The sequence below is a fragment of the Muscardinus avellanarius genome (genome assembly GCF_963383645.1).
Source record: "Muscardinus avellanarius genome assembly, chromosome: 10".
In the NCBI taxonomy this organism is placed as follows: domain Eukaryota; kingdom Metazoa; phylum Chordata; class Mammalia; order Rodentia; family Gliridae; genus Muscardinus; species Muscardinus avellanarius.
Window position 1 is genome coordinate 73,095,903 of NC_137796.1, and position 27,033 is coordinate 73,122,935.

Genomic DNA, 27,033 nt, shown 5'->3' on the forward strand with positions numbered 1-27,033 from the left:
TATTTGTGGTGATAATTTTAATTTAGAAGCTTAAAATGACAGAACATTGACAATATTTGCGCTCTATCCTTTTTATAATAAATGTCAGCATCTGTGTTACCCATGATCCTACAGTAATTTAGATCACAAAAATATCTGTTTGCCAGTTGTAGGAAAGTATATTTCATGAAGATTTTGCCTACTAGATTACAGTATCCAGCATAATAATTTGTGCATAGTGTAGCCATGTTTAGTTAACTACGAATTCCTTGAAGAATAGAATTGTGGTATGTAAATTCAAAACCATTGTATAATGTATTAAATTGATGATGCTCTGTCAAATGTAAAACCAAATTCAAATTTTTATGCTTTTATCTTGAAGCCTTTTCCTTTCAAAAAGATGTATTTTTTATGACTCATGCGTGTAGGACACTGGAACCATATGAAGTGGCATTTCTTTTTCTATTGTTAAAGAGAGTGCAAATGGCAAGACATTAATAAAGGCTGTAGCTCAGTAAATCCCAAGGTATCAAAGCTATATCCATTGCAGTTCAGCTTTATTACACTCTTTGGGTCATAGGAGTGGATGATTTTAGCTCAAGTACATAGCAAAAAAAGGAAATTGGACTCGGAGTTTACAATCAAAACCTAGGAATGCATTTAAAATGCAGCGTAGAGCATGGTACTGCAGAAGCAGGTAGAACCCTTGCAATAGAACGTGAATCAATGGCTCCTAATTTTAGTGACATGTTTGTTATAGTACCTAATACTTGGCTGTTTATATTTCCTTTGTTAGACCTTCACTGTCACTTCTTAAGGACTAAGGACTGTGTCTTGTTCTTTGTATCCCCAATACCAATTACAAGGTCTAGCACATAGAATCATTATGTGGTTATTGACCAGAAAACCATACAGACTAGGAACCCAAGAATCCTTCTGGACCACCCACTCTCCTTCACTCCATAAACAGGCCATTATTGAATCTTTTTAAAGCACTTAATGGTGTTCTCAAGTCATTGATTCCTTTCCATCTCATTCTCCATAGTTTCTACTATTTATTTTTCTCCAGCCTCCTTTCTGTCACTTCTTAAAGCATTTTTTCTGGGTTGCTGCACTGGCCTCCAAATTCATCTTCTAAGACTCCAGTCCTTCTTTAATTCCTTCTCTACATACTAACCAGATTGATTTTGAACTATACAACCTTTCAAAGGGCTTTCTGCTGTTCTTCTTTCAAGATAGCTAATTATTACCATCTGATCCACAGTACTTTTGATCAGGTCTGTAGACACAATTATCATATCTTTCATCACTCACACCGAAGCACTTGATGTAAAGTGGGCACCACCACTGGTACACGCTCAGGATGGCATGTCTCGCCTTGCCTGCAGGGTCCTACAGGATCTTAGCGCAGCATACCCTGTTTCCACCTACTCTCTCTGCACCTTCAGTATGGCTTGCTTTTCAGTATTCCCAAGAATGCTCTTCATGTCTGTTCCCAGCACTGGTCCTTTGCACATATTTTTCCTTGAGTATTTATCTCCTTTTTCCTTAAATCTTACTTGCTATGTTAAATCTCACTGCCTGGGTTTAATATAACTATATAACTGCCTTAATATATAGGTTCTTACCACACAGATGCAACTTAGCATTTATGTACTTTAATGAACAAATGCTAGTAACTGTTGATAGTACCAACATAACAATTACGATGAAATACAGTGATCAGCATAAAGACAAACTCACAGTCATTCCTTGGTATATTCTAGGGATGGTTCCAGGTCTTCCCTGAAGATGCCCAAATCCACAAATACTCAGGTCCCACATGTAAAGTGGTACAGTATTTGAATGCAGCCTACTCATATTCCCATGTACTTTAAATCTTCTCTACACGTAATACAGAATACAATGTAAAAATGTTATGCAAAGAGTTGTTATACTGTCTTGTTTGAGGAATAATATCAAGGGAAAAGAGTCTGTTCTTGTTCAATACAGCCAGTTTTCTGGATATTTTCTATCTGAGGTTGATTGAGTCTGCAGAGGAAGAAGCTGTGGATTTGGAGGGCTGGTTATGTATTTTAAAATCTATGTATTTAGTATTAGTATATGTGAAACACTTGTGTGCAACTATAGTTTCAACAGTCTTAGTTTTAATAGTTATATTACTTGGCGTTTAACTTCTTGAAAATATAGTCATTTAACTTAGAGGTCTAGCTTCACAACTTTACAAATGGATTATCAAAAATTTGAGGTTAGATATGGATTCTTGAGAAGAAAGTTTTCAGATTGAGAAATCTGTAGTATCTAGAATCATACAGTATTGGTTTGCTTCTTGGGCCACATTCTATGGATTCAAATGCCAGTACCTGGATAGTTCTTAATCAGTTCACTTCAGTTCCCTGTGCTTTTGTTTGCCCATCTGTAAAACTGGCATACTATTGATATATATTTTTATAGAGCTTTGGTAAAAACTAAGTAAGTTTCCTCTAAAGCACCCAGAACAATTTTTTTTTTTTTTTTGTGGTACTGGGGTTCCTGGAAGCCCTTCTACCTCTGGGCTACACTCACAGACCTATTTTATTTTTGGAAACAGGGTCTCTTAAGCCAGCGCGGATGGCTTCGAACCTGCGTGATCCTCCTGTCTCCGCCTCCCAAGTGCGGGGATTACAAGCATGCGCCACCACGCCCGGCGTGCACTCAGAACAATTTTTAGCACAAGTTACATAGTAAAGTGTAACTATTTCTTTTATTTTTGTTATTGACATTACATTTATTCATTCAATATGTATTTATTCAGTATCTACTTTTTTCTGACTTTTTCCTAGGTGCTTGGAATTCAGAAATAGGGTGTAATCCATAAATACTTTAATTTTATACTCTTAAGTATTGTGAATGAAATAAATGCAGTGAACCAGGCGTGGTGGTATACGCTTGTAATCCCAGCATTTGGGAGGCTGAGACAGGAGGATTGCGGTTTGCGAACAGCCTCAGCTATTTAGTGAGACCTCTGCAACTCAGTGAGACACTGTTTCAAAATAAAGAATAAAAAATGAGGTAGGGGTGTATCTCGGAGGTAGAATGCCCCTGAGTTCCATCCCCAGATCCACAAAAAAATTAAAAAGTGAAATAAATGCAGTGGTGTTTAGAGCCCATTGGTGGGGAGAAGTTTGAGCTATCCTGGAGGAGGAGAGTGAGTACCCCAGGTGGAGGAGATGGTAGATGTAAAGCCCTTGTAGTAGGAAGGAGCCATGTGTGCCTGGACTGTTGTGCAGGACAAGAGAGGGCCGAAAGCCTGAAAAATAGAATAAAAGCTGATCGTGACTGCAGGTCTTACAGGTCTTTACAGGATTTTTATAGAAAATGAGAAGTATCCTCATTTTGTTTATTGTATTATTCTTATCACGGTTATGTAGCTGGTTAGTGATAGAATTAGAGGCAAAAGCCTTCTTTCTAGGTGGACAATTCTATTAGAGGCTGAGGCATACATACAAAAGAAGCAAATATCACGTGTAGAATTCTATGATTTTTCACAAAGTAAATATAGCTATGTAACCCTATTATATATCTTGGCCCACTCTCCATAACCTCCCCTTAAACCCCCATCACTCTTCTCTCCCCGGGGGGAACCCTTGTCCTGACCTCTGACATCACAGAGTACACGTGCTTGGTTTTGAACTTCTGTGAACTTTCCAGTGGAAGCATATGCTATAACCTTTTATTCTGTCTATCTGGCTTCTTTCAGTCAACATTTTATCTGTGGGATCTGTGGTACAGTGTAAAATGGTTAGTCTATTTTTATTAGTTTAGTATTCCATTTTTTAAAATCTACTGAAGGCTGATTATGGTGGCACATACCTGTAATCCCAGTATGTGGGAGACTGAGTCTGGGGTGGTTGTAGGTTTGAGGACAGCCTCAGCAAGTAATGCAACTCTTACCAACCTAGTGAGACCCTTTAAAAAATATATAGGGCTGAGGTTTAGCTATGATAGATAGAATGCCCCTGGGTTCAATCCTCTGTACAATACACACAAAAAAGCTATTGCAGGTTAAGGTTATGTGAGGAAGTTTCATTTTCATGCCCTTAATTGTTGATTCGAGAATAAGATTGCCTAGTTAGCCAGGCGCGGTGGTGCATGCTTGTAATCCCTGTGCTTGGGAGGCGGAAACAGGAGGATTGCGCAGGTTTGAAACCAGCCGCGCTAGCTTAAGAGACCCTGTTTCCAAATAAAAAAATATATAAAATTGGTCTGGGAGTGTAGCCCGAAGGTAGAAGGGTTTCCAGGAACCCCAGTACCACCAAAAAAAAAAAAAAAAAAAAAAAGATTACCTGATTACCTAGTTAAAAACCAAAGGTTTTTATGAGTAGGAATTCCCCCCAGTATGTCCCTTTGATAAGCCTGTAAATAATAAATAGAAACGAACTTGGGTGACCCTTTTAGCCTTTGGCCCTTTGAAATACCATCTGGGCTGTTGTGTGTTTCTAGGGGCTCAGGGATCATTTGCTACTTAATTGGGCCAAACAACCATTATTTATAGTCTTTAGCCTATTTTGTCCCATGGCCCCGATGTGGAACACCTATAAAAAATTAAATTGAGCAACAAATATACCACTTATGGTAAATTTAAAGTAATTATTATGTTTTTAGAGATCTGTTCTTTACAGAAAAATAGTAGGTGAGTGATTAGAGTATTTAAAAATGAAAATAAATATATAAAGGATATGCAAGCTCTAGGTTATGATTTTCAGTCCATTTCAGTGCACCTGGGTCAATTTTGTTGAAATATTTGCGAGATTAAAACTTGGGGCTAAATAGGTTAAAATTATATCTGTTTAAGTAACTGATTTACTCATTGGATTCGTTCATGTATACCTCATCTGTTTTATTTTCTTTCTTCCCCTCCTTTAACTACCTCAGATGATGTCGCACCCTATTTTAAGACGGAGCCAGGCCTGCCCCAGATGCACCTGGAAGGGAACCGCCTTGTCCTCACTTGCCTTGCTGAGGGGAGCTGGCCTTTGGAGTTCAAGTGGATGCACAATGACAGTGAGCTCACCACCTACAGCAGCGAATATAAGTAAATGATCGCTTGAAAATAAGATTCCATTTCAGGTGTTTGTGTTTCGAATACTTGCTTAGTGGCTACGATAGCACGGAAGGTGAAAATATTGGCTTGGATGTCGAATGCGTTGAGGACTAAAGGACTAGATTTGAACGTGTATTTAGAATGTGATTTGCTATTCTGGTATAGGTTTTATTTTCACCTACAAGTCTGTCTTATATTTGTAAAAGTAAGCCCACTAATGAAACCTCTAGACAAAAAGTATAGTTACAGAGGAATTCACATGATCTTTCAGCATGATAAATATGTTTTTCTGTGACAATAGCCCCACCCATAAATATTGTTTCCTAACTGGACAAATGTTTAAATAGAAATCTTTAGCTTGGTAGCTTCCAGGGGCTCTGGGCGATCAACAAAAATGTCCCTTTTTTTATTTGGGATAAGAAAGGATGGAATCAGGGGAGAGTAGACATGAGCACAGCCTCTTTATTCAACAGCAAAGACTAATACCATGTGTATTGAACTCTTGCCCTGGGGATCCGGTGAACCTAGGGAGCAGAGAGGAGCACCACGTGGAAGAAGTCAGAGCTGGAGATCAGGATAAGTGTGAGGTCGGCTCCATACAGGAAGTAACCCCAGCAGTGCTTTTGAGACTCAGTTTCTTTTCACAGTGCTTAACCATTTCTCAGACTGGTACTGTTTAGCCACCATTTCCCTGTAAGGAATGTTAGGCTGGTGTTGCAACTCTGAGTGGGGCGAGAGCTAGTGGTGCCTGCAGATTCCAAGAAGCTTTACAATCAGCAGAAATCATCAGCAACACACTCTTATGTAAGTGAACCAAGAATGAATTAAGCCAGGCCTGGTGACATACATCTATAATCCTAGTGCTTGGGAGGCTGAGACAGGAGGATCAAAGGTTTGAGCCCAGCCTCAACAACTTTAGCGAGATTCTCAGCAACCTAGCAAGACCCTGTTTCAAAAACAAAAACCTAATAGGGCTGGTGATATAACTCAGAGTCATCAAATGCCCTTGGGTTCCATTCCCAGTACTTACAAAAAAAAAAGAAGGAAAAAGAAGAAGAAGGAATTAGCTATTTAGAAGTCAAACACCTTACCCCTCTTTGACCTCAGAGGTACTGTGATGGTGCGTGGTGCACATTCAGCCTGACCATACTGTGTGTGTGTGTGTGTGTGTGTGTGTGTGTGTGTGTGTGTGTGCTTTTAAAAAATTGTTATTGGTTGCTAGCACTGGACAGTCATATATTTCCCTGTAGAACCCTGCTTTCCCATCTTCCTTATCATCCCATACTTGCTGTGCCTGTTTCTGTGGTCTGCTTGCCCTTTAAGGCATATCAGTTTCTGACCTCCTCTTGCATTATTAGGCCTACCCTGTAAGATTATCTGCTTTGAGGGAGGCAATTTATCACAATAGTTCAGAGCACATTGAAGTCAAATAGCCCTTGGTTAGCATCGCAGTGCCACCACCTATTAGCATTAGCATCATGGCCTTGGGCAGGCTGCCTGTGTGACCTACCATAAGGATTTACAGGATGTGGCTGGTCACACCGCACTGTGCTGTTGTACGCTCTGGTCAGCTTTAATGTACTCAAAACAGCATATTTTTTGGCACATAAGTAATTTAATTAATCCTAGGCTGCATTTGGTACATTACAAGAGTAGCAGATGTAGACATCAGAACCATGTATGAAAAATAGGCTTGAGCATCAGATGACTTGAGCTCAGGTACTTGGTACTCAGCTTCCAATCTCCGTGGCTTTCGAGAAGTTAATTAATCATTTGGATCTTACTTTGCTCATTTGCAAAGTATAATTGTTAACAGGGTTCTCATGAAAATTAAATTATGTAATATTCAGTGTGTTCCAGGAGGAAAGGAATGAGGTTCTCAAAGAACCCACGCTGCTTTTCTTAGTAAAAGGAGGTAGAGAAACTGTAACAGTGATCTTCAGTATTGGGTATATGCCATAGATAGTGGGAAAGGAATGTTTCTTTCTCCTAGGTTATCAGTTTTCTTAGGCATATTTTCTGAAATGAAGCTGGGAACATGCCTTTTGTTTAGGCACCAGGACAATTGTCCGTTCTTGCCTCCATTTAATAATTTCTCCCACTTCACAGGAGAAGGGCACATATCTCCCTTATGAGTCTTCCCATAGCCATATTTTGGGGGAGAATGCAGGAATAAAAAAGAACAGTATTAAAGTTGTCTGTTAGAATTCCTTTTATTAAAAACAGAGAAGGTAGGTATCAAGTCATTATATTATTTACATTTCCTTGGGTATATTTACAACAATTGTATAGCTGTTTTATTTATTTTTACTTTTTGTGGTGCTGGGGATTGAACCCAGAGGTGTTCTGAACTACAGCCCCAGCCCTTTTTTGCTTTTATTTTGAAACAGGGTCTTGCTAGGTTGCTGAGAGTCTTGCTAAATTGCCGAGGCTTTCCTCAAACTTGTGATCCTTCTGTCTCAGCTTCTTAGGTACTGGGATTATAAGCATGTACCACCACATCCAGCTTCACAGTTATATTTTTAAATGCCAAAATGTATTTATATCTTAAAATTACACTGAAACAATTTTGGCATTAACTATATATATGAGGATGATTTCTTTTGTTTTGCATTGCTCTTTCCACTAGCAAATTCACCTGTTCATTTGAAAAAATGCCATGATAATCCACAAGAAGCAAAAACACTATTGGTTGTATCGAGCAAAACTGAAGGAGCCACTCATTATATCCAGGCCATTAGAATGAGGTAGCTGCTTCACTTCATTTCACTGGAAACTCGATAGGAAGAAATGCGTTGTTCTGGAGGAAGGATGGTTTGGGGCTGTGTCGATGAATTATGTCTGTTCACTGAGGGCTTCAGACACTGAGATGGGTTATCAAGAACCCATCATATTTTGTCATCATTTTTTACAAGATATAAAACCTGTCTAAAATCTCCTGCTATTTTTTGAAATTACTCTTTCATTTACTTCCGTCCAATAATCACCTTCAGCTGTCATATATTAACCTTCATGAGACCTTTCGAAGTCTCAAATTGGCAAACACTGGATACTATATAAAAATGGAACCTGTTTCCTCCCTGAAAGGGAGCCTCAATTTTTCCTTCTTTGGTGTTAGTTATAAAAATGCTAACCCTGTAAACAGCAAATAATATAATCCCACCTTCTCCAGTTTTTTCTAAGAATAAAATTTCCATTGCTATTTGTGGCAGAAACTGCATGGTGAATTTCAGCAAGTTTCAAATGTTATATTTCATGTCAATATTCATTTCTGCATGTAGGCACAGGTGACTAAATTGGCATATTGATAGATGTTTCAGCAATTAAATCAAGTTTGCATAGGTGTCTTAGGTGGATTTGTATCTATGTTTTATAGAAAAAATTTCCATAAATTATTTTCTTTTTGGGAGGAAATCTGCTATGTTCATATTCATTGTGTGTGTGACGTGTGTGTTTGTGTGTACCTGTGTGCAAAGATTTTCTTAATGTTAGCACAATATGGCTTGTAACCATAGGAATAATTGAAACCTCTAAACTGTTGAAAATCTTTAAGTTTTTTTATGAGACCTGTCTCTGTGGTTCAATTCTATGACACTGTAACAATAGAAATTTGATGGGTGTTTATTCTTTTTTATCTCAGTAAAATACGAATAGTTAAGAGAAAAAGTTATTTTTCTTATGTTTTACAAAAAGGCAAAAACCCCACAATATTAATAAAAATTATTAAGTACCTGGGAATAACTTTTATAAAAAGTGAGCAGAACTCACATGAAAAGAAAAGCCTCATAAAGCTTCCCTGAGAGATATGAGAGAGGATCCTAGAAAGGAAACCTAAGCATTATAAAAATCCATTTCTTTTTAAATTATTGTAGGAGTTTAGCCTATTATCAGTAGGTCTCTTATTAAATCTACTTCCACTAGGATATTTGTGTGTGTGTGTGTGTGTGTGTGTGTGGTGGTCCTGGGGTTCCTGGAAACCCTTCTACCTCCGGGCTACACTCCCAGACCTATTTTATATTTTATTTGGAAACAGGGTCTCTTAAGCCAGTGTGGTTGGCTTCGAACCTGCGCGATCCTCCTGTTTCCGCCTCCCAAGCGTGGGGATTACAAGCGTGCGCCATCATGCCCAGTTCCACTAGGATATTTTAATGTAAGAAATATCAGTGAGGTTTTTTTTTTTTTGGCAAGTAATTTGAGCATGGTCTTATAAAGCTCATCTAGAAATATAAGCAGAAACAAATACAAACAAGTATTTAAACCATTAGGTGACTAATGGAGAATTTTTCTTTCTAGGCATTAGGACATTAGAATCCCAAAAAAGTCAAATTTCAAGTTAGTAGTATAAAAATAGGAATATTCAGAAAAAAATATATCTCAGGGGAGAGTTTTGAGCCATGATAAACATAACATATGTAATTAAATGAATATTCAAGCTAATGGTAAAGAAATAAATTATTTGGAAGCAACTTTCAAAATTTATCCTTATTTCATATAAAGTGTCCAAATAAGTTTTAGATACATTGAAAAATGAAATTTAAAAATAAGCATAAGAAAGCAAAGGGAGTATTTGAGTGATCTGAAAAAATACCAGGGGAAATTTTGAAAACAGAGATCACAGAAAGCTGCACAAAATTTAACAAACTCACTATGTTTAAATAACCATTACAAATTAAAAATCCAAAAACCTAGGAAAACCATTTTTGCCAAATGAGATGTAGCTCTAATAACCTGAAATACTCTAAAAACACTGAGTTAGACAAGGGTTACACTAGGTAGTTTATTTGGGAACATAACCCAGGCAGCAGTGGAGAGGCAGGCAATGAAATAAGGAAGGAGGAAACCCACTCTGGAGTGCATTATCAACTTGGTGATCAGGAGGTGGCTACTGCTCAGTCTCACAACTTCTGTAAAGACGTAAGGTATGCATCTCAGAGATGCCCAACCCGAAGGGCAATGGTGGAAAATTTCTATCAACTCTCGTATTCCATAGAAACATATTGGTCTCGTGGTCATTAACCTTAATTTCTTATTAACTCAAGCATTACTACTCAAACATTCTGGCTGTGGACAAGCGAAAATATGAGGCATGGTTTGAGGCAAATTTGCTGCTGCCTGCACCAGCAATCTCCTTGAGGCTCTGTGGACCTGATGACCATAGCAGTGGCTCAGCTTCAAGGTGGAGCCAAAAAGATAGCACTGAGTCCGTTGTTGTAACCCTTAGTGTCACCTGTACCTTCTGTCAAGCCCAGTCCATCAGAGCACCCCTCAAAGAAGATAGTCAGCTATCATTTCTGAAAGGACCTTATTCAAGAGAGTGTAACAAGCTACCCTGTATGCTGCCAGATTGTGGTGCTGGCAGAACCAATGTGCAGGCAAGGCAAGCACATTTCTAGAACAGATGCTAGCTTGACTTAGCTTGACAGGTGAATCCCTGCAAGCCTCCATGGTGCAGGGGGCAGGTATAGTCCCAGTCAAGTGGCTGCTTGGAGAAGGGTGTGCACTATGCTCAGCATCCCTCTCTGCTGGTAGCAGGCTTGGCATCTAACAGTGGCAAATGCCAGATCAGCTTTCATGTGGTGTCGTCGCTGATATTGGACCCATTCATGGCCTCAGGCCTGGCCAGTGTGGTCTGTTTGCTTGCCTTCTTTTTCCTTAGTAGTGAGGACATGTAGATGACTTCCACACTTGAGTCATCTTGTCCAGATGTTTGCTGAATATTTCATCCAAGGTGGAAGCTCTCTAGTGATGTTAAAATACTTTATACCATCTCCATTGATCTATCAACACATGGCTTCTTATTTCTGGGTTCTCCTAGCCTCTTTTCCAATAGCCAAGCACTTGCCACTGCCTACTTCTTTATATCCATTTTTATTAAGTCATTCTTTCCTCAAATGTCCCTGTCCAAAGTTAAGGACGCAGTGTTCTGTTTGTGGCTCTGACTATTCCAGAGACCACTCCAGAGGGTATCCCTTTACTGTTCCTCTTGACTGCCTGTGAGCAAAGCCGTAGTGTGGTGTCTCTGTTTTCAGCATTGAGGTGATGCAAGTATAAACTCAGGCCTGAGTGTTTATTTAACTGCTCCTTCGGTTGGTAAGGCCTACATGGAGTTGAGAAATAGCCTTCCTCTTAGGATTACATAGCTCTGATAATAATTTCCTGGTAATGGTTACTTACAGTTGCATATTTCCCTAATGCCCATAGTTGGGCTCTCAATTTGTACAAAGCTTGCTGGGATTTGATTTTTAGTGTGTCTGGCTTTCTGTCGCAGAAGGGATGATCTTTTTCTGGAACCCTTAGAGTATATGCTTGACTCCCTGTGGCATTACTGTTGAGTCCCCACAGTATCTTCATTCACACAAGTCTCTCTGGCACATCCAAAGTGCTGGGATATGTGGCTCAAGGGGAAGGAAAACTTCCAGAATTATAGACTAATCCTGTTGCCGAATCCTCTCTCACTCTGAGCCCCACTGAATACTGCAGTCTGCACTAAGGAATTGGATTTACACTCTGACCTCAATCAACTATGCAACTCAACATCAGGTATGAAATAATGATTTCTGAGGCACTGGGTATCAGGCAGCGAAAGACTTTGATCCCTGAGAGAGAGAATACAAACCAGGTAAACCCTATCTTTGCCTCAGCTTAATACCCTGAGGAAATGTGCAGACTGGGCTGCAGAAAAGGAGAATGCAGATGGAACATGGAGGACTTGCTGAGTTGAAGAGACCTGAGCATTGGAGAGGTCGAGTCAGTTTGATTTCCCAGGATGGAGTACTAGGAAGGAGAAAACTACTTGAGGAAAGAAATGTGAAGACCTTCAGAGAGTCATCCTTGAGTATTAAGCGGAATCTTCATTAGCACTTTGATGGGTATCTCCTCAAGGCCAGAGTCACCCAAGAGGATCAGAGGTGGCAGTTCCCTGTGTTTGCACAGGAACAGGTAGAGGTCCTTTCCTCACCAGCCATACTGAAAAGCCCCATCATTTACTTACAGGGTTATTAAATATAGTGCCCAGAACCATGGTGAGGAAATATTAGTCCAAAATCCTCCCTGGTCTGGCCTAGCAGGTTTTACAAAGCAAGACCCCAAAGGATCAAATTATATCCAAGTATCTTCACAGTATCAAAGAACAAAGCTCAAGATCATTTATAGGAATACAAAAATATCTGGCACTCAAGGCAATATCCATGATACCTAGAGTCTAATCAAAGACTGGCAGGCCAACAAAGAGGCAGGAGCAAATAACCATTAAAGAGAAAGAAAAACAATAGATTAGAGCCAGGTGTGGTGCCACACACTTGTAATCCCAGCATTTGGGGGGGCTGAGATAGGAGGATCGCGGTTTGAAAACAGCTCAGCTACTTAGTGAGGCCCTTTGCAACTCAGTGAGATCCTGTTTCAAAATCAAGAATTAAAAATAGGGCTGGAGTATAGCTCAGAGGTAGAATGCCCCTGGATTCCATCCCTAGCACTGCATAAAAAAAGAAAAATCAGTAGATTAAACCAAGCTGGACTGTCTCAGATATTAGAATTAGCAGAGAAAGACAATAAAACCATTATTATAACTGTATTTCATATTGTTAAGGGTTGGACCTCAACTGTCCCCAAAAGATATAAGGGCTTAGACCCCAATGTAGCCATGATCAGAGATGGAGCTTTGGTTATTTATTGGGTCATAAGGGTTGCCTTATCAGTGTATTGATCCATTAATCCATTAATCGTCTGAATGGATTGGTGGGAGGTGGTGCAGACTGTGGAAAGTGAAACCTAGTTGGAGGTAGTGGGCCCTGGGGGTATGCCCTTTGGGACTGTATCTGCCCCTGGCCCCATTCCACCCTCTGTTTCCTGGTTTGGGTGTGCTGAGAGGATTCCCTCTGCCAGGCCCTTCCATCATGAAGTTTTGCCTCACCTCATGCCCAAATTAATGGGGACAAGCGACCATGGACCGAAACTGGGCTTAAACTAAGCATTCCTGCCCTTAGTTGGTTTTATCAGGGATTTTTTTTTCCACAGAGGAAAAACTGACTAGTATTCATATGATCACAGTTAAGAGAGGAAAGCTATTAAAAAGGCAGAAACTAAACTTCTTAACATGAAAACCATAATGTCTGAGATGAAAAGAGACACTGGATAGGACCATCAGAGATTAGATATTACAGAAGAAAATATTAAACTTAAGAGTTTAGCAATAGAACTATCCAAAATGAAAAGGCAGAAACCACAATGTAAAGGGCATTCGTCAGTTACTAGAAAACTTCAGATAGCCTATTGTTTGTGTAATTGGAATACCCAAAAGAAGCAGGGAGAAAAAATATTTAAAAATACAATGCTAAAAGCCGGACGTGGTGGCACACACTTATAATCTCAGTATTTGGGGGGCTGAGACAGGAGGATCGCGCAGGTTTGAAGCCAGCCTCAGCTACTTAGGCTCTCAGCAACTAAGTGCCACCCTGTTTCCAAACAAAATATAAAATAGGTCTGGGAGTATAGCCCAGAGGTAGAAGGCCCTTGGGTTATATCCCCAGTGCCACAAAAAATAATAAAAAAATAAAAAATAACTACAAATTCACAAAGCAGCAAATCATAAGTACTGTAATTACCAGCCAGTATGATGGGTAAGAAAAAGAAACAAGTCATCCAGATAGTAAAGAAGGAAATAAGACTGTCTTTGTGGGGGGGGGTACTGGGGGCAGAACCCAGGGGCTTTCTACCTCCAGGCTATACTCCCAGACCTATTTTCTATTTTATTTGGAAACAGGGTCTCACTAAGTTGCTGAGAGCCTTACTAAGTAGCTGAGGCTGGCTTCAAACCTGTGCAATCCTCCTGTCTCAGCCTCTCAAGCACGGGGATTACAAGTGTGCACCACCACGCCCAGCCTAAGACTGTCTTTATCTTCAAGTGAGATGATCATCTGTGTAGAAATGCGATAGGTATAAAAAAGCTGCTAATAAGCACTTGGCATGGTGGCACACGCTTGTAATCCCCGTGCTTGGGAGGCGGAGACAGGAGGATTGCGCAGGTTCAAAGCCAGCCTTGTTGGCTTAAGAGACCCTGTTTCCAAATAAAAATATAAAATAGGTCTGGGAGTGTAGCCCGGAGGTAGAAGGGTTTCCAGGAACCCCAGTACCATAAAAAAAAGCTGCTAATAATAGAGTTTAGCAGTATTACCAGCATTATCAACATCAACATGTAAAATATTAGTTACATTGATTTTATAACATAAAATTTATATACATACACATGTACACATATATACTTATAAAGTGTGTGTGTATGCGTGTGTGTGTGTGTGTGTGTGTGTGTGTGTGTGTGTGTATTTAAACAGTTGGATCTCTATTCACAGGTTCCTGGGTTGAAAATATTAAAAAGAAAATGTATCTCTATTGAACTTCTACAAACATTTTTCCTTGTCACTCTGAAAATAATAGTGTGCATCAACTTTTTTTTTGGTACTGGGGATGGAACCCAGGGGCATTCTTCCTCCGAGCCACACTCCCAGCCCTAAAATTTAGTCTTCTATTGGTTTGAAACAGGGTCTCACTGAGTTGCAAAGGGCCTCTAAGTAGCTGAGGCTGTCTGCAAACTGCGATCCTCCCGTCTTTACCTCCTGCATTCTGGGATTACAAGTGTGTGCCACAGTCTGGTATTAGGAATCTAGAGAAGATTTAAGGATGTATGTGTATATGTAAATACTATTCCATTTTATATAAGATTCATGAACATCTATAGATTTTGGTATCTGCTGGGGCTCCTGGGACCAATCCCCCATCCTCCACAGATATGGAGAGACAACCATATGTATAAGATTATAGATACATATATACAAGCCATGGCATGGTGAACATGTAATCCCAGTACTTGGGAGACTGAGACAGGAGGATCACAGATTTGAAGGCAGCAACAAATTAGCAAGATCCTATTTCCAAATTAAAAAAATAAAACTTGTCTAGCTTGCAGATAGACTGTCCCTGAGTTCAGTCTCCATCACCATACATATACATGTGCATGCATATACAAATATACAAATTTAAAACATCATAAAAAACCTGAAATATTTTGGAATAAATCTGACAAGTGATGTGCAGGATGTTTGTATCAAAAACTTCAAACATAGCTAAGAGAAATAAATGGACAGACTATGTTCTTATATTTGAAGACAATATCATTAACATGTCAGTTTTTCTCATATTGGTTCCTTGTTTAGATCCTTTAGGCTTAAGATCCTGAGGCAAACCTCCAAATTAAAATTTATTGATATGCCATGAGGAACACTCTCCCCATAGTTGTTTTTAACTCTTTATATTTACTTTGTATTAACTGAGTAAAAGAATCTATTAATTGGAGGGTTTGTTTGTTTGTTTGTTTGTTTGTTTTTTAGTACTGGGAATGGAACCCAGGGCATTCTACCTACAAGCTACACCCCCAGCCCTATTTTTTATTCTTTATTTTGAAACAGGGTCTCAGTAAGTTGCAAAGGTCCTCACTAAGTAGCTGAGACTGGCCGTGAACCATGATCCTTCAGTCTCAGTCTCCCAAATGCTGGGATTACAAGTGTGCGCCACCACGCCTGGTGGAGAATTCTTTTTTTAGGTGAACCGACTAGTTGGTTTCTTCATGAACTAGATGAGTGCTCATCTGCAGCTTATTGCAAAGTGTAGTTTCCTTGCTGATTCTCCATTAGTGTACACTCCACAAGTCTTGTCTCTGTGATGGTCCCAGCTTGCATCAAGTGATATTTCGGCTCAATTAACTAGTCCTGCTTGTTTTAAATAAACTAAGTAGAACCCCAAATAGATCTAACCTACTTAATTTGATTGTTTTCTTGATCTGACTAACATGTGAATGATTGGAAAGCTTAGTGTAAAATTTCCAAGTCTCATTTTGGCTTTTTTTCCGAATCATACAGTTGTGAGCCCTGGAACTAAAATGATGAATTTTTACTTCTAAGGCATCAAGATCTTTTGTCTTTTTTTCTAGAAGGAAAATAAACTTTTGAAAATAAAAGGACAATTGTTCTCTCATCCCAAGTTAAAGTAACCAGCATTGACTGGAGGGGCTTTTAGGGTGTGAAATTATGCTATTTTATTTAGATCTTTAGTGTTACTGTAGTATGGCCTCATGTTTATATGCCTTCCATAAAATTGTGTTTTATTTATATTTATTTCTGGCTTTAGTGTGTCTTTTCAACTCTGTGTAGTCACACCCCATATTATTGTTTCTGAGGACTCTTTGAAGCTGAATTATCATCAGGCTCCTTTTGGAGACAATTTGGATTTAGATAATTAATCCCTCTTGGTTCTTTTGTCTGGGGACCATTGTGGAATCTTAGTGGAGAACTTTGGCCAGAATGACCAAACTAATTTATGAAATGACTCCTTGTTGACAGAGACTTCCAAATGAGACAAGTAGAAGCTTTTAAATTTATGTTTGAATTCACTTAGACTTACATTGTAATACTTAATAGTTTAGGCCCTTTTTCCATTCTGTCTTGATATAGATATTTTTAAGTATGTTAAAAATAACATTTGTCATCATGCTCTAAATCCTGGATATAACTTTTTATATCCACAGAGAATCTGGCATTTAAAAAATTAATCAGATGGAATAAAAGATTTTTAACCATAAAAAAAATCAATGTCCTCTTTCCCTAAGGTCTTCTCACATGTCCATTCTTTCTGACTTGAGAGAGCATTTAATCCAAATAATGCCGAGTTTGACAGGCCGGATCAAGTCATGTGTTCATTCCTCATTAAATGCAAATTTTACCTTTTCCACCCCTAACTTGATAAGGAAAGGAAGCAATGAATAAAGAATGAATGCCCCCACCAAATAATCTTTATTTTAGGGGAAAATTACATAAGCCAGAATCTCAGATAGAGAGTCTTAAGAACCTTTCAAAAATTAACTCTTAAACTTCAGATTATCTTTGGTAACTATTGAGATAAGGTTTAAAGTATTTTATTCATGGTATGGTATCAATTAGAAGGTTGTGGAAACTTGGCATCTCATTGATCCCTGGAAGCTTTGAATTCCCTAGCCTTGTGGTCCTGAGAGGCCCACTACAAGTTCTACAGACCGCACCCCATCCACAAGTGCCTGCTTATTGCCCCCTTTCCCTTTGATGTACATTTTGAGATGATTAAACCACCTTTGAACTTAAGAGTGTTCCCTGTATAGAGTACATCTTTACCATACTGTGTACTTTAACTTCATTCTGACCACTCTCTTTTTGTACATGTTGAAAGAGACTTCTAAATGAGACAAGTACTGGGGAGCAAACCCAGGGGTGTTTTACTTCTGAGCTACACCCTCAGCACTGTTTTATTTTATTTTGAAACAGAGTCATTCTCTAGGTCGCTGAAAGTCTCACTAACTTGCTGAGACTATCCTCAATCCTCCTGTCTCAGCCTCCCGAGTACTGGGATTACAGGCATGAGCCACCAAACCCAGCTTACTATAATTCTCTTGGAAGAACATAACCCTCTATTTGCTCAGTGTCTGTGACTTTTTTTTCTTTCTTTTTTTCTTTTTTTGGTGGTGGTACTGGAGATGGAACCCAGGGGCCTTCTACCTTCGGGCTACACTCCCAGACCTATTTTATACTGTTATTTGGAAACAGGGTCTTTTAAGCCAGCTGAGGCTGGCTTTGAACCTGCGCGATCCTCCTGTCTCAGCCTCCCAAGCGCGGGGATTACAAGCGTGAGCCACCACACCCGGCTGCCTGTGACTATTAATGAATCGTGTACACGTTTAGACTTGGGTGTCTGTTTATTTCTTAGAAAATTTCAGTCAATGCTTTCATTTCATTATTTTTCTCAAGGAAGAAGCTCACGATAGACTTATTCTATTTTGGATTATTACTTTTTTAAAATACCACTTAGGAAATTAGTAAAAAAAGTAAAGTAGAAAATATGATTATTACTTCAGTAAAAAAAATGAACTGCTTTCAAGAAAATGTTTTTTATTTTCTTAACACCTTTTTTTCACTTTAAGGAGAAGAGTGGGCTTAGGGCCAAGATACAAGAACTTATTTTTCATGCAAAATAGATATTCATATACAAGCATAACAATTATAGCTGTGGCAAGTAGTCTTATCTAAAGTGTCATGAAATGGAGATTGTCATTGAAAGAGAAAAACTTTACATCTGATTTTAATGAATACAAAAATTCTTTCTTATAAACTGAATTATGATTCTTGACCACAGAAGGAAAACTACTGATTTTTCTTCTTGTTCTGAAGATGTAGTTTCATTACTATTATTATAATTATTTGTTTGGAATTAAACAGAGGTGCTCTACCTCTGAGTGACAATCCCCAACCCTTTTTTAATTTTTAATTTTGAAACAGGGTCTTGCTAAGCTATTGCTTGCTAGCCTCAAACCTGTGGTGCTCCTCTCTTAGTATACCAAGTACTGGGATTACAAGTATGTACCATCTCACCTGTCTTTCAGTTCTATTGCTTTTTTTAAATTTTTTAAATTTTTTTATTTTTAATTGGTGCGCTGTATTCATACATCATAGTGGGATACATACTTTTGTAGACATACATGCACACATTGCCCAGTCAGCCCACCCCCATCCCCACCCCATTCTCTCCCTATCCCTCCCTCCCATGCTTGGCTTAGTGATTGACATCTAGTATTATAGCAATTTATCAAAAATTAAAAATGATAATCTCACATAACAGTTTCATTTGTCTGATACCAAGCTTTTGATGACTTAAAGATAACATTTCAATATTTCTTTTTGCTTTCTTTCTTACCAGAGAATATTTTTTTCTATTTTTTAGGTGAAACTATCATATATTTATATATTTATTTTTCAGAAAAAAAATCTATCCTAATATGGAATATGGACTCTTGGTACCCACAATGATCTTGAAAAAGAACAAAGCTAGAAGATGTATATTTTCTGATTTCAAACCATATAAAGCTACAATAATTGAAACAGTGTAGTACTATTCTAAAGGCAGATATATAAACCATTGGAGTTAAATAAAAGCCTAGAGCTAAATTCTTCCCTATATTGTCAAGTTATTTTTGACAAGGTTTCCATGAACATTTGGTGGCGGAAAAAATAATCTTTTAACTAAATATTGTTGAAAAATAATAATTACATGGAAAAGAATAAAGTTGGACCCTTACCTAATCCCATATACAAATATTAACTCAAAATAGATAAAAGACCTAAATATAAATCTTAAGACTATAAACTTTTAGGAGAAAATCTGGGTCATAAAACCTCACAACATTGAAATTGGCAGTGATTTCTTGGTTATGATTTCAATGGCACAGGCAACAGAAGAGTATACAAACTCCCTAAAATATAAAAAACATATTGTATATCCAAAGACAATGTAAACAGAGTTAACAGTTACTAATAGAATGGGATAAAATATTTCAAAATGCTATATCTGAAGGTATATTAATATTCCAACTAGAAATCCTAAAAATTAACAACAATAAAGGCAAACAATACAATTTAGAGATAGGTAAAAGACTAACATAAATAATGAATCTCCACAGATAACCAATCTTAGTTGTCTGTTGGATGGAAAATCTTGTTTCTCTAGTTCTGATGTGTGTTACCTATTTCTTCTTTGTAGTTAATCTCTTTGAGTATTTTCTCTAGCGCTGGTTTTGAAGACATAAATTCCTTCAGTTTCTGTTTGTCATGGAAGCTTCTTATTTCTCCATCTAATTTGATAGAAAGTTTTGCTGGGTAGGAAATTTTTGGCTGGAAGTTGTTTTCTTTCAGAGTTTGGAATATGTTACTCCAAGCCCTTCTGGCTCTCATAACTTGGTTTGGGAAGTCTGGAGTGATTCTAATTGGTTTGCCTCTGAATGTCACTTGGCCCTTTGCTTTTGTTGCCTTTAAGATTCTCTGCTTGGCTTCCACATTGGTCATTTTGACAATTATGTGGCGTGGGGATCCTCTTCTCTGATCCTGTCTAAAGGGAGTTCTATACGTTTCCTGGACCTGCGTATCGACCTCTTGCTCTATGTCTGGAAAATTTTCTGCTATTACTTTCTTGAAGAGATTGTTGATCCCTTTGGTTTCACTTTCTTTTCTCTCCTCTATTCCAATTATTCGTAGGTTAGCTCTCTTAAAATGGGCCCATATTTCTTCAATATCAGATTCCTGCTGTCGGATATTTTTTCCTAGATTAGAAACTATGCATTCATTTTTTGAATGATCATCTTCTAAGAGCGAGATTCTGTTCTCCATGTGTTCTAATCGGTTGTTTGTGCTTTGAATTGATGCCTTTACTTCATTAATTGCATCCTTTATCTCTTTTTGGCTCTCTCTGAGTTCTTTTCGAAGCACCTCTATTATTTCTACAGTTATTTTCCTGATTTGATCTTCTAGAAATCTCTGATTTTCTGTTTTATCGGGTTCTGATGTTGTGGGGTTGTGAGCATTCATTGCTCCAGTATTATTCCTCTTTCCCATGATTTCAGAAGTTTGTGCCTTTTCTGGGTTCTTACCTTGGGTCACTATGACTTCACTTAAGGTGCTCTGGATCTCGAGTCAGTAGTATCTCAGACCCCACTACTCCTTTACTGGGTTGTATCACAGAGTCTCCGACCCAGAGAGTCGATAGAGGCTGCTTTAGACTGTGGGGGGTGCCAAGTTGCACGTTCTCCTATGGTGTGATATCACTGCCACCACCCCTCTCCCACTGGGTCAAGTCCCAGTGAGTACAGTACTGGGATTTCTCCGCTGTGGCCCGCAATTTGACTCACTGTTCTTGAGTACACAGATGTAGCTGTACTGAATTCGGTGAATTCGGTGCTGTTGCCGCCGGTGGCAATATGGCGCCGCTGCTACGCCCTCGGCTATGGGGCTGGCGTTTTTTTTTTCTTGGTTTTGATTTCCACTCTGAATCCCTGCAGCGTGTGCTGAGCTCAGCCACTGGGAGCTTTAGATGTACCATCTCACCTGTCTTTCAGTTCTATTGCTTTTTTTAAATTTTTTAAATTTTTTTATTTTTAATTGGTGCGCTGTATTCATACATCATAGTGGGATACATACTTTTGTAGACATACATGCACACATTGCCCAGTCAGCCCACCCCCATCCCCACCCCATTCTCTCCCTATCCCTCCCTCCCATGCTTGGCTTAGTGATTGACATCTAGTATTATAGCAATTTATCAAAAATTAAAAATGATAATCTCACATAACAGTTTCATTTGTCTGATACCAAGCTTTTGATGACTTAAAGATAACATTTCAATATTTCTTTTTGCTTTCTTTCTTACCAGAGAATATTTTTTTCTATTTTTTAGGTGAAACTATCATATATTTATATATTTATTTTTCAGAAAAAAAATCTATCCTAATATGGAATATGGACTCTTGGTACCCACAATGATCTTGAAAAAGAACAAAGCTAGAAGATGTATATTTTCTGATTTCAAACCATATAAAGCTACAATAATTGAAACAGTGTAGTACTATTCTAAAGGCAGATATATAAACCATTGGAGTTAAATAAAAGCCTAGAGCTAAATTCTTCCCTATATTGTCAAGTTATTTTTGACAAGGTTTCCATGAACATTTGGTGGCGGAAAAAATAATCTTTTAACTAAATATTGTTGAAAAATAATAATTACATGGAAAAGAATAAAGTTGGACCCTTACCTAATCCCATATACAAATATTAACTCAAAATAGATAAAAGACCTAAATATAAATCTTAAGACTATAAACTTTTAGGAGAAAATCTGGGTCATAAAACCTCACAACATTGAAATTGGCAGTGATTTCTTGGTTATGATTTCAATGGCACAGGCAACAGAAGAGTATACAAACTCCCTAAAATATAAAAAACATATTGTATATCCAAAGACAATGTAAACAGAGTTAACAGTTACTAATAGAATGGGATAAAATATTTCAAAATGCTATATCTGAAGGTATATTAATATTCCAACTAGAAATCCTAAAAATTAACAACAATAAAGGCAAACAATACAATTTAGAGATAGGTAAAAGACTAACATAAATAATGAATCTCCACAGATAACCAATCTTAGTTGTCTGTTGGATGGAAAATCTTGTTTCTCTAGTTCTGATGTGTGTTACCTATTTCTTCTTTGTAGTTAATCTCTTTGAGTATTTTCTCTAGCGCTGGTTTTGAAGACATAAATTCCTTCAGTTTCTGTTTGTCATGGAAGCTTCTTATTTCTCCATCTAATTTGATAGAAAGTTTTGCTGGGTAGGAAATTTTTGGCTGGAAGTTGTTTTCTTTCAGAGTTTGGAATATGTTACTCCAAGCCCTTCTGGCTCTCATAACTTGGTTTGGGAAGTCTGGAGTGATTCTAATTGGTTTGCCTCTGAATGTCACTTGGCCCTTTGCTTTTGTTGCCTTTAAGATTCTCTGCTTGGCTTCCACATTGGTCATTTTGACAATTATGTGGCGTGGGGATCCTCTTCTCTGATCCTGTCTAAAGGGAGTTCTATACGTTTCCTGGACCTGCGTATCGACCTCTTGCTCTATGTCTGGAAAATTTTCTGCTATTACTTTCTTGAAGAGATTGTTGATCCCTTTGGTTTCACTTTCTTTTCTCTCCTCTATTCCAATTATTCGTAGGTTAGCTCTCTTAAAATGGGCCCATATTTCTTCAATATCAGATTCCTGCTGTCGGATATTTTTTCCTAGATTAGAAACTATGCATTCATTTTTTGAATGATCATCTTCTAAGAGCGAGATTCTGTTCTCCATGTGTTCTAATCGGTTGTTTGTGCTTTGAATTGATGCCTTTACTTCATTAATTGCATCCTTTATCTCTTTTTGGCTCTCTCTGAGTTCTTTTCGAAGCACCTCTATTATTTCTACAGTTATTTTCCTGATTTGATCTTCTAGAAATCTCTGATTTTCTGTTTTATCGGGTTCTGATGTTGTGGGGTTGTGAGCATTCATTGCTCCAGTATTATTCCTCTTTCCCATGATTTCAGAAGTTTGTGCCTTTTCTGGGTTCTTACCTTGGGTCACTATGACTTCACTTAAGGTGCTCTGGATCTCGAGTCAGTAGTATCTCAGACCCCACTACTCCTTTACTGGGTTGTATCACAGAGTCTCCGACCCAGAGAGTCGATAGAGGCTGCTTTAGACTGTGGGGGGTGCCAAGTTGCACGTTCTCCTATGGTGTGATATCACTGCCACCACCCCTCTCCCACTGGGTCAAGTCCCAGTGAGTACAGTACTGGGATTTCTCCGCTGTGGCCCGCAATTTGACTCACTGTTCTTGAGTACACAGATGTAGCTGTACTGAATTCGGTGAATTCGGTGCTGTTGCCGCCGGTGGCAATATGGCGCCGCTGCTACGCCCTCGGCTATGGGGCTGGCGTTTTTTTTTTCTTGGTTTTGATTTCCACTCTGAATCCCTGCAGCGTGTGCTGAGCTCAGCCACTGGGAGCTTTAGATGCCCTCTGCGCCGAGAAATCCCGCCTGGCTGTTCCGTAGCGGCTCCCCTCGGCTTGCTGTGGCCGTCCTGTGAATTCGCCGGTGCCACCGGCAGTATGGTGCTGCTGCCGATGCCGCGTCCTCAGGCGTGAGGATCTCCTCTGTGGCTCTGTTCTCAGTCCGCTTTCTCTCTGGAGCCTGGTGATTTTTTTTTGTTTCTCTGGTGATGTTGTTTTCTGGCTTTGAAAGGCACTGATTTTGTGGTAATGGAGATTTGTTGTTAGTGGGGCTCTTAAGCCTCGCTTTTCTCGGTCGCCATCTTCCCGGAAGTCCTCAGTTCTATTGCTTTTATGAGTATTTTTAATTATATCTAACTATGCTGGAAAGAACTGCTCAACAGTTCCTAATATGAAACTAAATAGTACTTTGTTAGACATCTTCTAAAATTTTAGTAGTTCACCTTCTGGAAATTTTTTCTTTTTCTTTTTCTTTGGGTACTAAGAATTGAACTCAGGGGCATTCTATCTCTGAGCTATACCCCCAGCCCTATTTTGTTTTTTATTTTGAAACAGAATCTTGCTAAGTCTTTGAGGGGATCCTTAAGTTGCTGAGGGTGGCCTTGACCCTGTGGTCCTCCTGGCTCAGCCTCCCAAGTACTGGGATTACAGGTTTGTGCCACTCTTTCCAGGTCAGGAAAACTTTTTAAGATAGTGATTTGTCCTTGTTTTTTTTTTTTTTTTTTTCTTTTTGAGACTCTTTTTATCAGTTCTTAGAGGTTTACCAGGAAGCCATGGTTCTTTAAAAAAAAGCAATGATCACTAAGGCATTATTTAGATTTTTATCTTTGACAGTATCGAGTACCTAGCAATTTTAGATTATTCTTCCCACAGATGATTTTTACTGTGTTCTTGGAGTAAATTTCTAAATAATTCTTAAACTCCAGAAATAAACTTTCTCTCTTTGGCAAGTCATTGCTTGGATAGTGAGCTGCCCTTAGAATCCCATGGCTGACTGGCGACTGAGCAGCAGAATGAGGCAAGGCCCCTGAGCCACAGGCACCCCAACAGCCATCCCACGAGGGACTGAACACAATGCTCCTGCTGGAGCTGCTGCCCCAGTTGACACTCGACACCATTATTGTTCCTCTGTCCCCACCACCAAATCCCCATCACCACTGTGACCCCACTACCACGCACTGTGTCACCACCATCATAGCTGTTGTGTGATGAGTCCTTGGCTCTGTTCCTGTTCGTTAGTAGCCCACAACAAGTGGGGAATTATGCGTGGCTGTGTCTCAGACCGTACTCTGTAGACCATCTGATAATGTACATGGAAATGTACAGTCTTAGCAGCCTTTGAGAAAAGCTGCATGACCACTAAGGCTCCAAAGTGAAGAATTCTCCAAGTTTAGGGAAGTAGTTCAGATCCTGGGCAGACAAAAGTATCATGTCTACCCCAGGGATAGCCAGGCAAATGTTTGTTGGCTGAAATGGACCTAAGGCTGCTTCCTAGATAAATTCTTGGGTTGTTCTGGTAGCCCATTCAGAGTGACAGTTCCTAACTGATATACTCCTTAGCAGAAATGGGCAATTAAACCCTTGGCCTTATTGAGATTTTCTGTTTGATTGTCTTTAATATGTTATTACTGATAAGAAACTAGTCCCACAGAACATTCTGCTAGTCTACTAGAATTCTGCCTGGGTACAGCGAGCACAAACATTCCCTGCCGTGCTGGTTGGAATCAGGAGTAGGCATTTCCTATATCTTAGTGGCATATGGTGCTAAGATTTTATCATACTTTCTTATAAAGAGCCAGGAAACTTTCTCTGCTTAAAAATGTGTGTTTATAAACAATAGACTCACAATGAATATTCCCATCTGTTAGGTGAACATAATTTGTGTAGGAATTCCGGTAATAGGTGGAAAACTTTGCAACTTTTTTGTATAGCTTTTCCCTGGTGAGACATTAGACTAAGGAGATGGTACACAACAGCATATGCCTAATATTCAATTTTGTGTCTGTTTCTTCCTGTTGCTTGAAAGCAGTGCTATTTTTGTGCATTAGTACATAGAATTATTATAGAAATTCATAAGAATTTAAGGCCTATTTAAGATACTGCAAAAAGGAAAAAGTACAAAAATGACAATTATATAAATATGGTTATGCTGTAATGATAAAATTGTCCTTGTAGTTCCTCTGCTTTGTTCTCTATTGTTTTCTTCTAGAAACTCTTGTTTTATTTTCACCTGATCTTAAAACACCTCTTTATGAGGATCACAGTATACAATAATCAAAGCTGCTAATCCTTCTGGTTCTGATTGCTAATTTAAACAAGTGGCATTGCGTTTTTGTATTTGGGTTGATATTTTATCTTCATTAATTAATTTTGTTTGAGATGACCTGTTACTTAGAATAGAATACAAATTTTTTTCACTTAAAGAAACTTTATTTAATCTTCTAAAATTCAATCTAGTTTGAAAATGAGGTTAAGAGAGAAAAACACAAAATTAAGATAAATCAGACAGATGGTCAGACAGACAGACAGAATAAAATTTTTTTTTTTTTTTTGGTGGTACTGGGGTTCCTGGAAGCCCTTGTACCTCCGGGCTACACTCCCAGACCTATTTTTACATTTTTATTTGGAAACAGGGTCTCCTAAGCCAGTGCGCGGGGCTGGCTTCGAACCTGCGCGATCCTCCTGTTTCTGCCTCCCAAGCGCGGGGATTACAAGCGTGCGCCACCACGCCCGGCAGAATAAAATTTTTAAGATTAAAGCTCAACAATATTTTATAATAAAAGATTTTATGAATCCTGCCATAGGATATCAAGAATATTTTCATAGGTAAAATGATATTTTGATTAATATTTGTTTTAATATTGAATTAATATTTGTGTTTAAATGTTTTATTCACTTAAAACTTGTTGTCTATCAGTTCTTTTCTCAGGATGACTAGTTGGACTTAGTTGAATAAAAAGTTAAGCAATTAGCTGACTATAAATGATTTAAGGCATACTTGGGAATTGAACAAAGAAATATACTTTGTCTTTTACCTCACCTTTTAAACATTTCTCTGATTATATTTTATAAGAGGACATAGTTTTGAATTTGTAGATAATTCTCACCAGAACTTCATTTTTGTAAAAGAAAGCATCACTTCCTTTGTTCTTTTCTCTTCTCTTCTTCCCTTTTATTATTTCTTTCTTTTTTTTTTCTTTGTGGTACTGGGACAGTCTACCTCCAAGATATACCCCCATGCCTATTTTTCATTCTTTTATCTTAAGTCTCACTAAGTTGGAGGGCCTCACTAAGTAGCTGAGTCTGGTTGCAAGCATGGGACAGCCTCCCAAGTACTGGGATTACAAGTATGCACCACCACGCCCAGCTTTTTTTTTTCTAAATACTTTTATTGGTGTGTCATAGTGAAGTTCAAAGATACAAACATACATGCACACAGCACTGGGTCTGTCTCCCTGAAGATCATACCCTGCTCCTACCCATCCCCATACATATTAGTGAGATTGGTAGTGACACTTTAGTATATGAACATAACATTATT

General features: G+C 38.5%; 1 protein-coding gene across 1 annotated transcript in view; it reads left to right on the forward strand.

Moving 5' to 3' along the window:
- SDK1 (sidekick cell adhesion molecule 1) overlaps positions 1–27,033 on the forward strand; it is a gene marked incomplete at both ends in the record, with an annotated part of 886,211 nt that overhangs the window by 321,697 nt on the left and 537,481 nt on the right. The window contains one exon of the mRNA XM_080702238.1: positions 4,894–5,053. Coding sequence (XP_080558364.1) covers positions 4,894–5,053 — 160 coding nt within the window. The remainder of the gene's footprint in view (positions 1–4,893; positions 5,054–27,033) is intronic.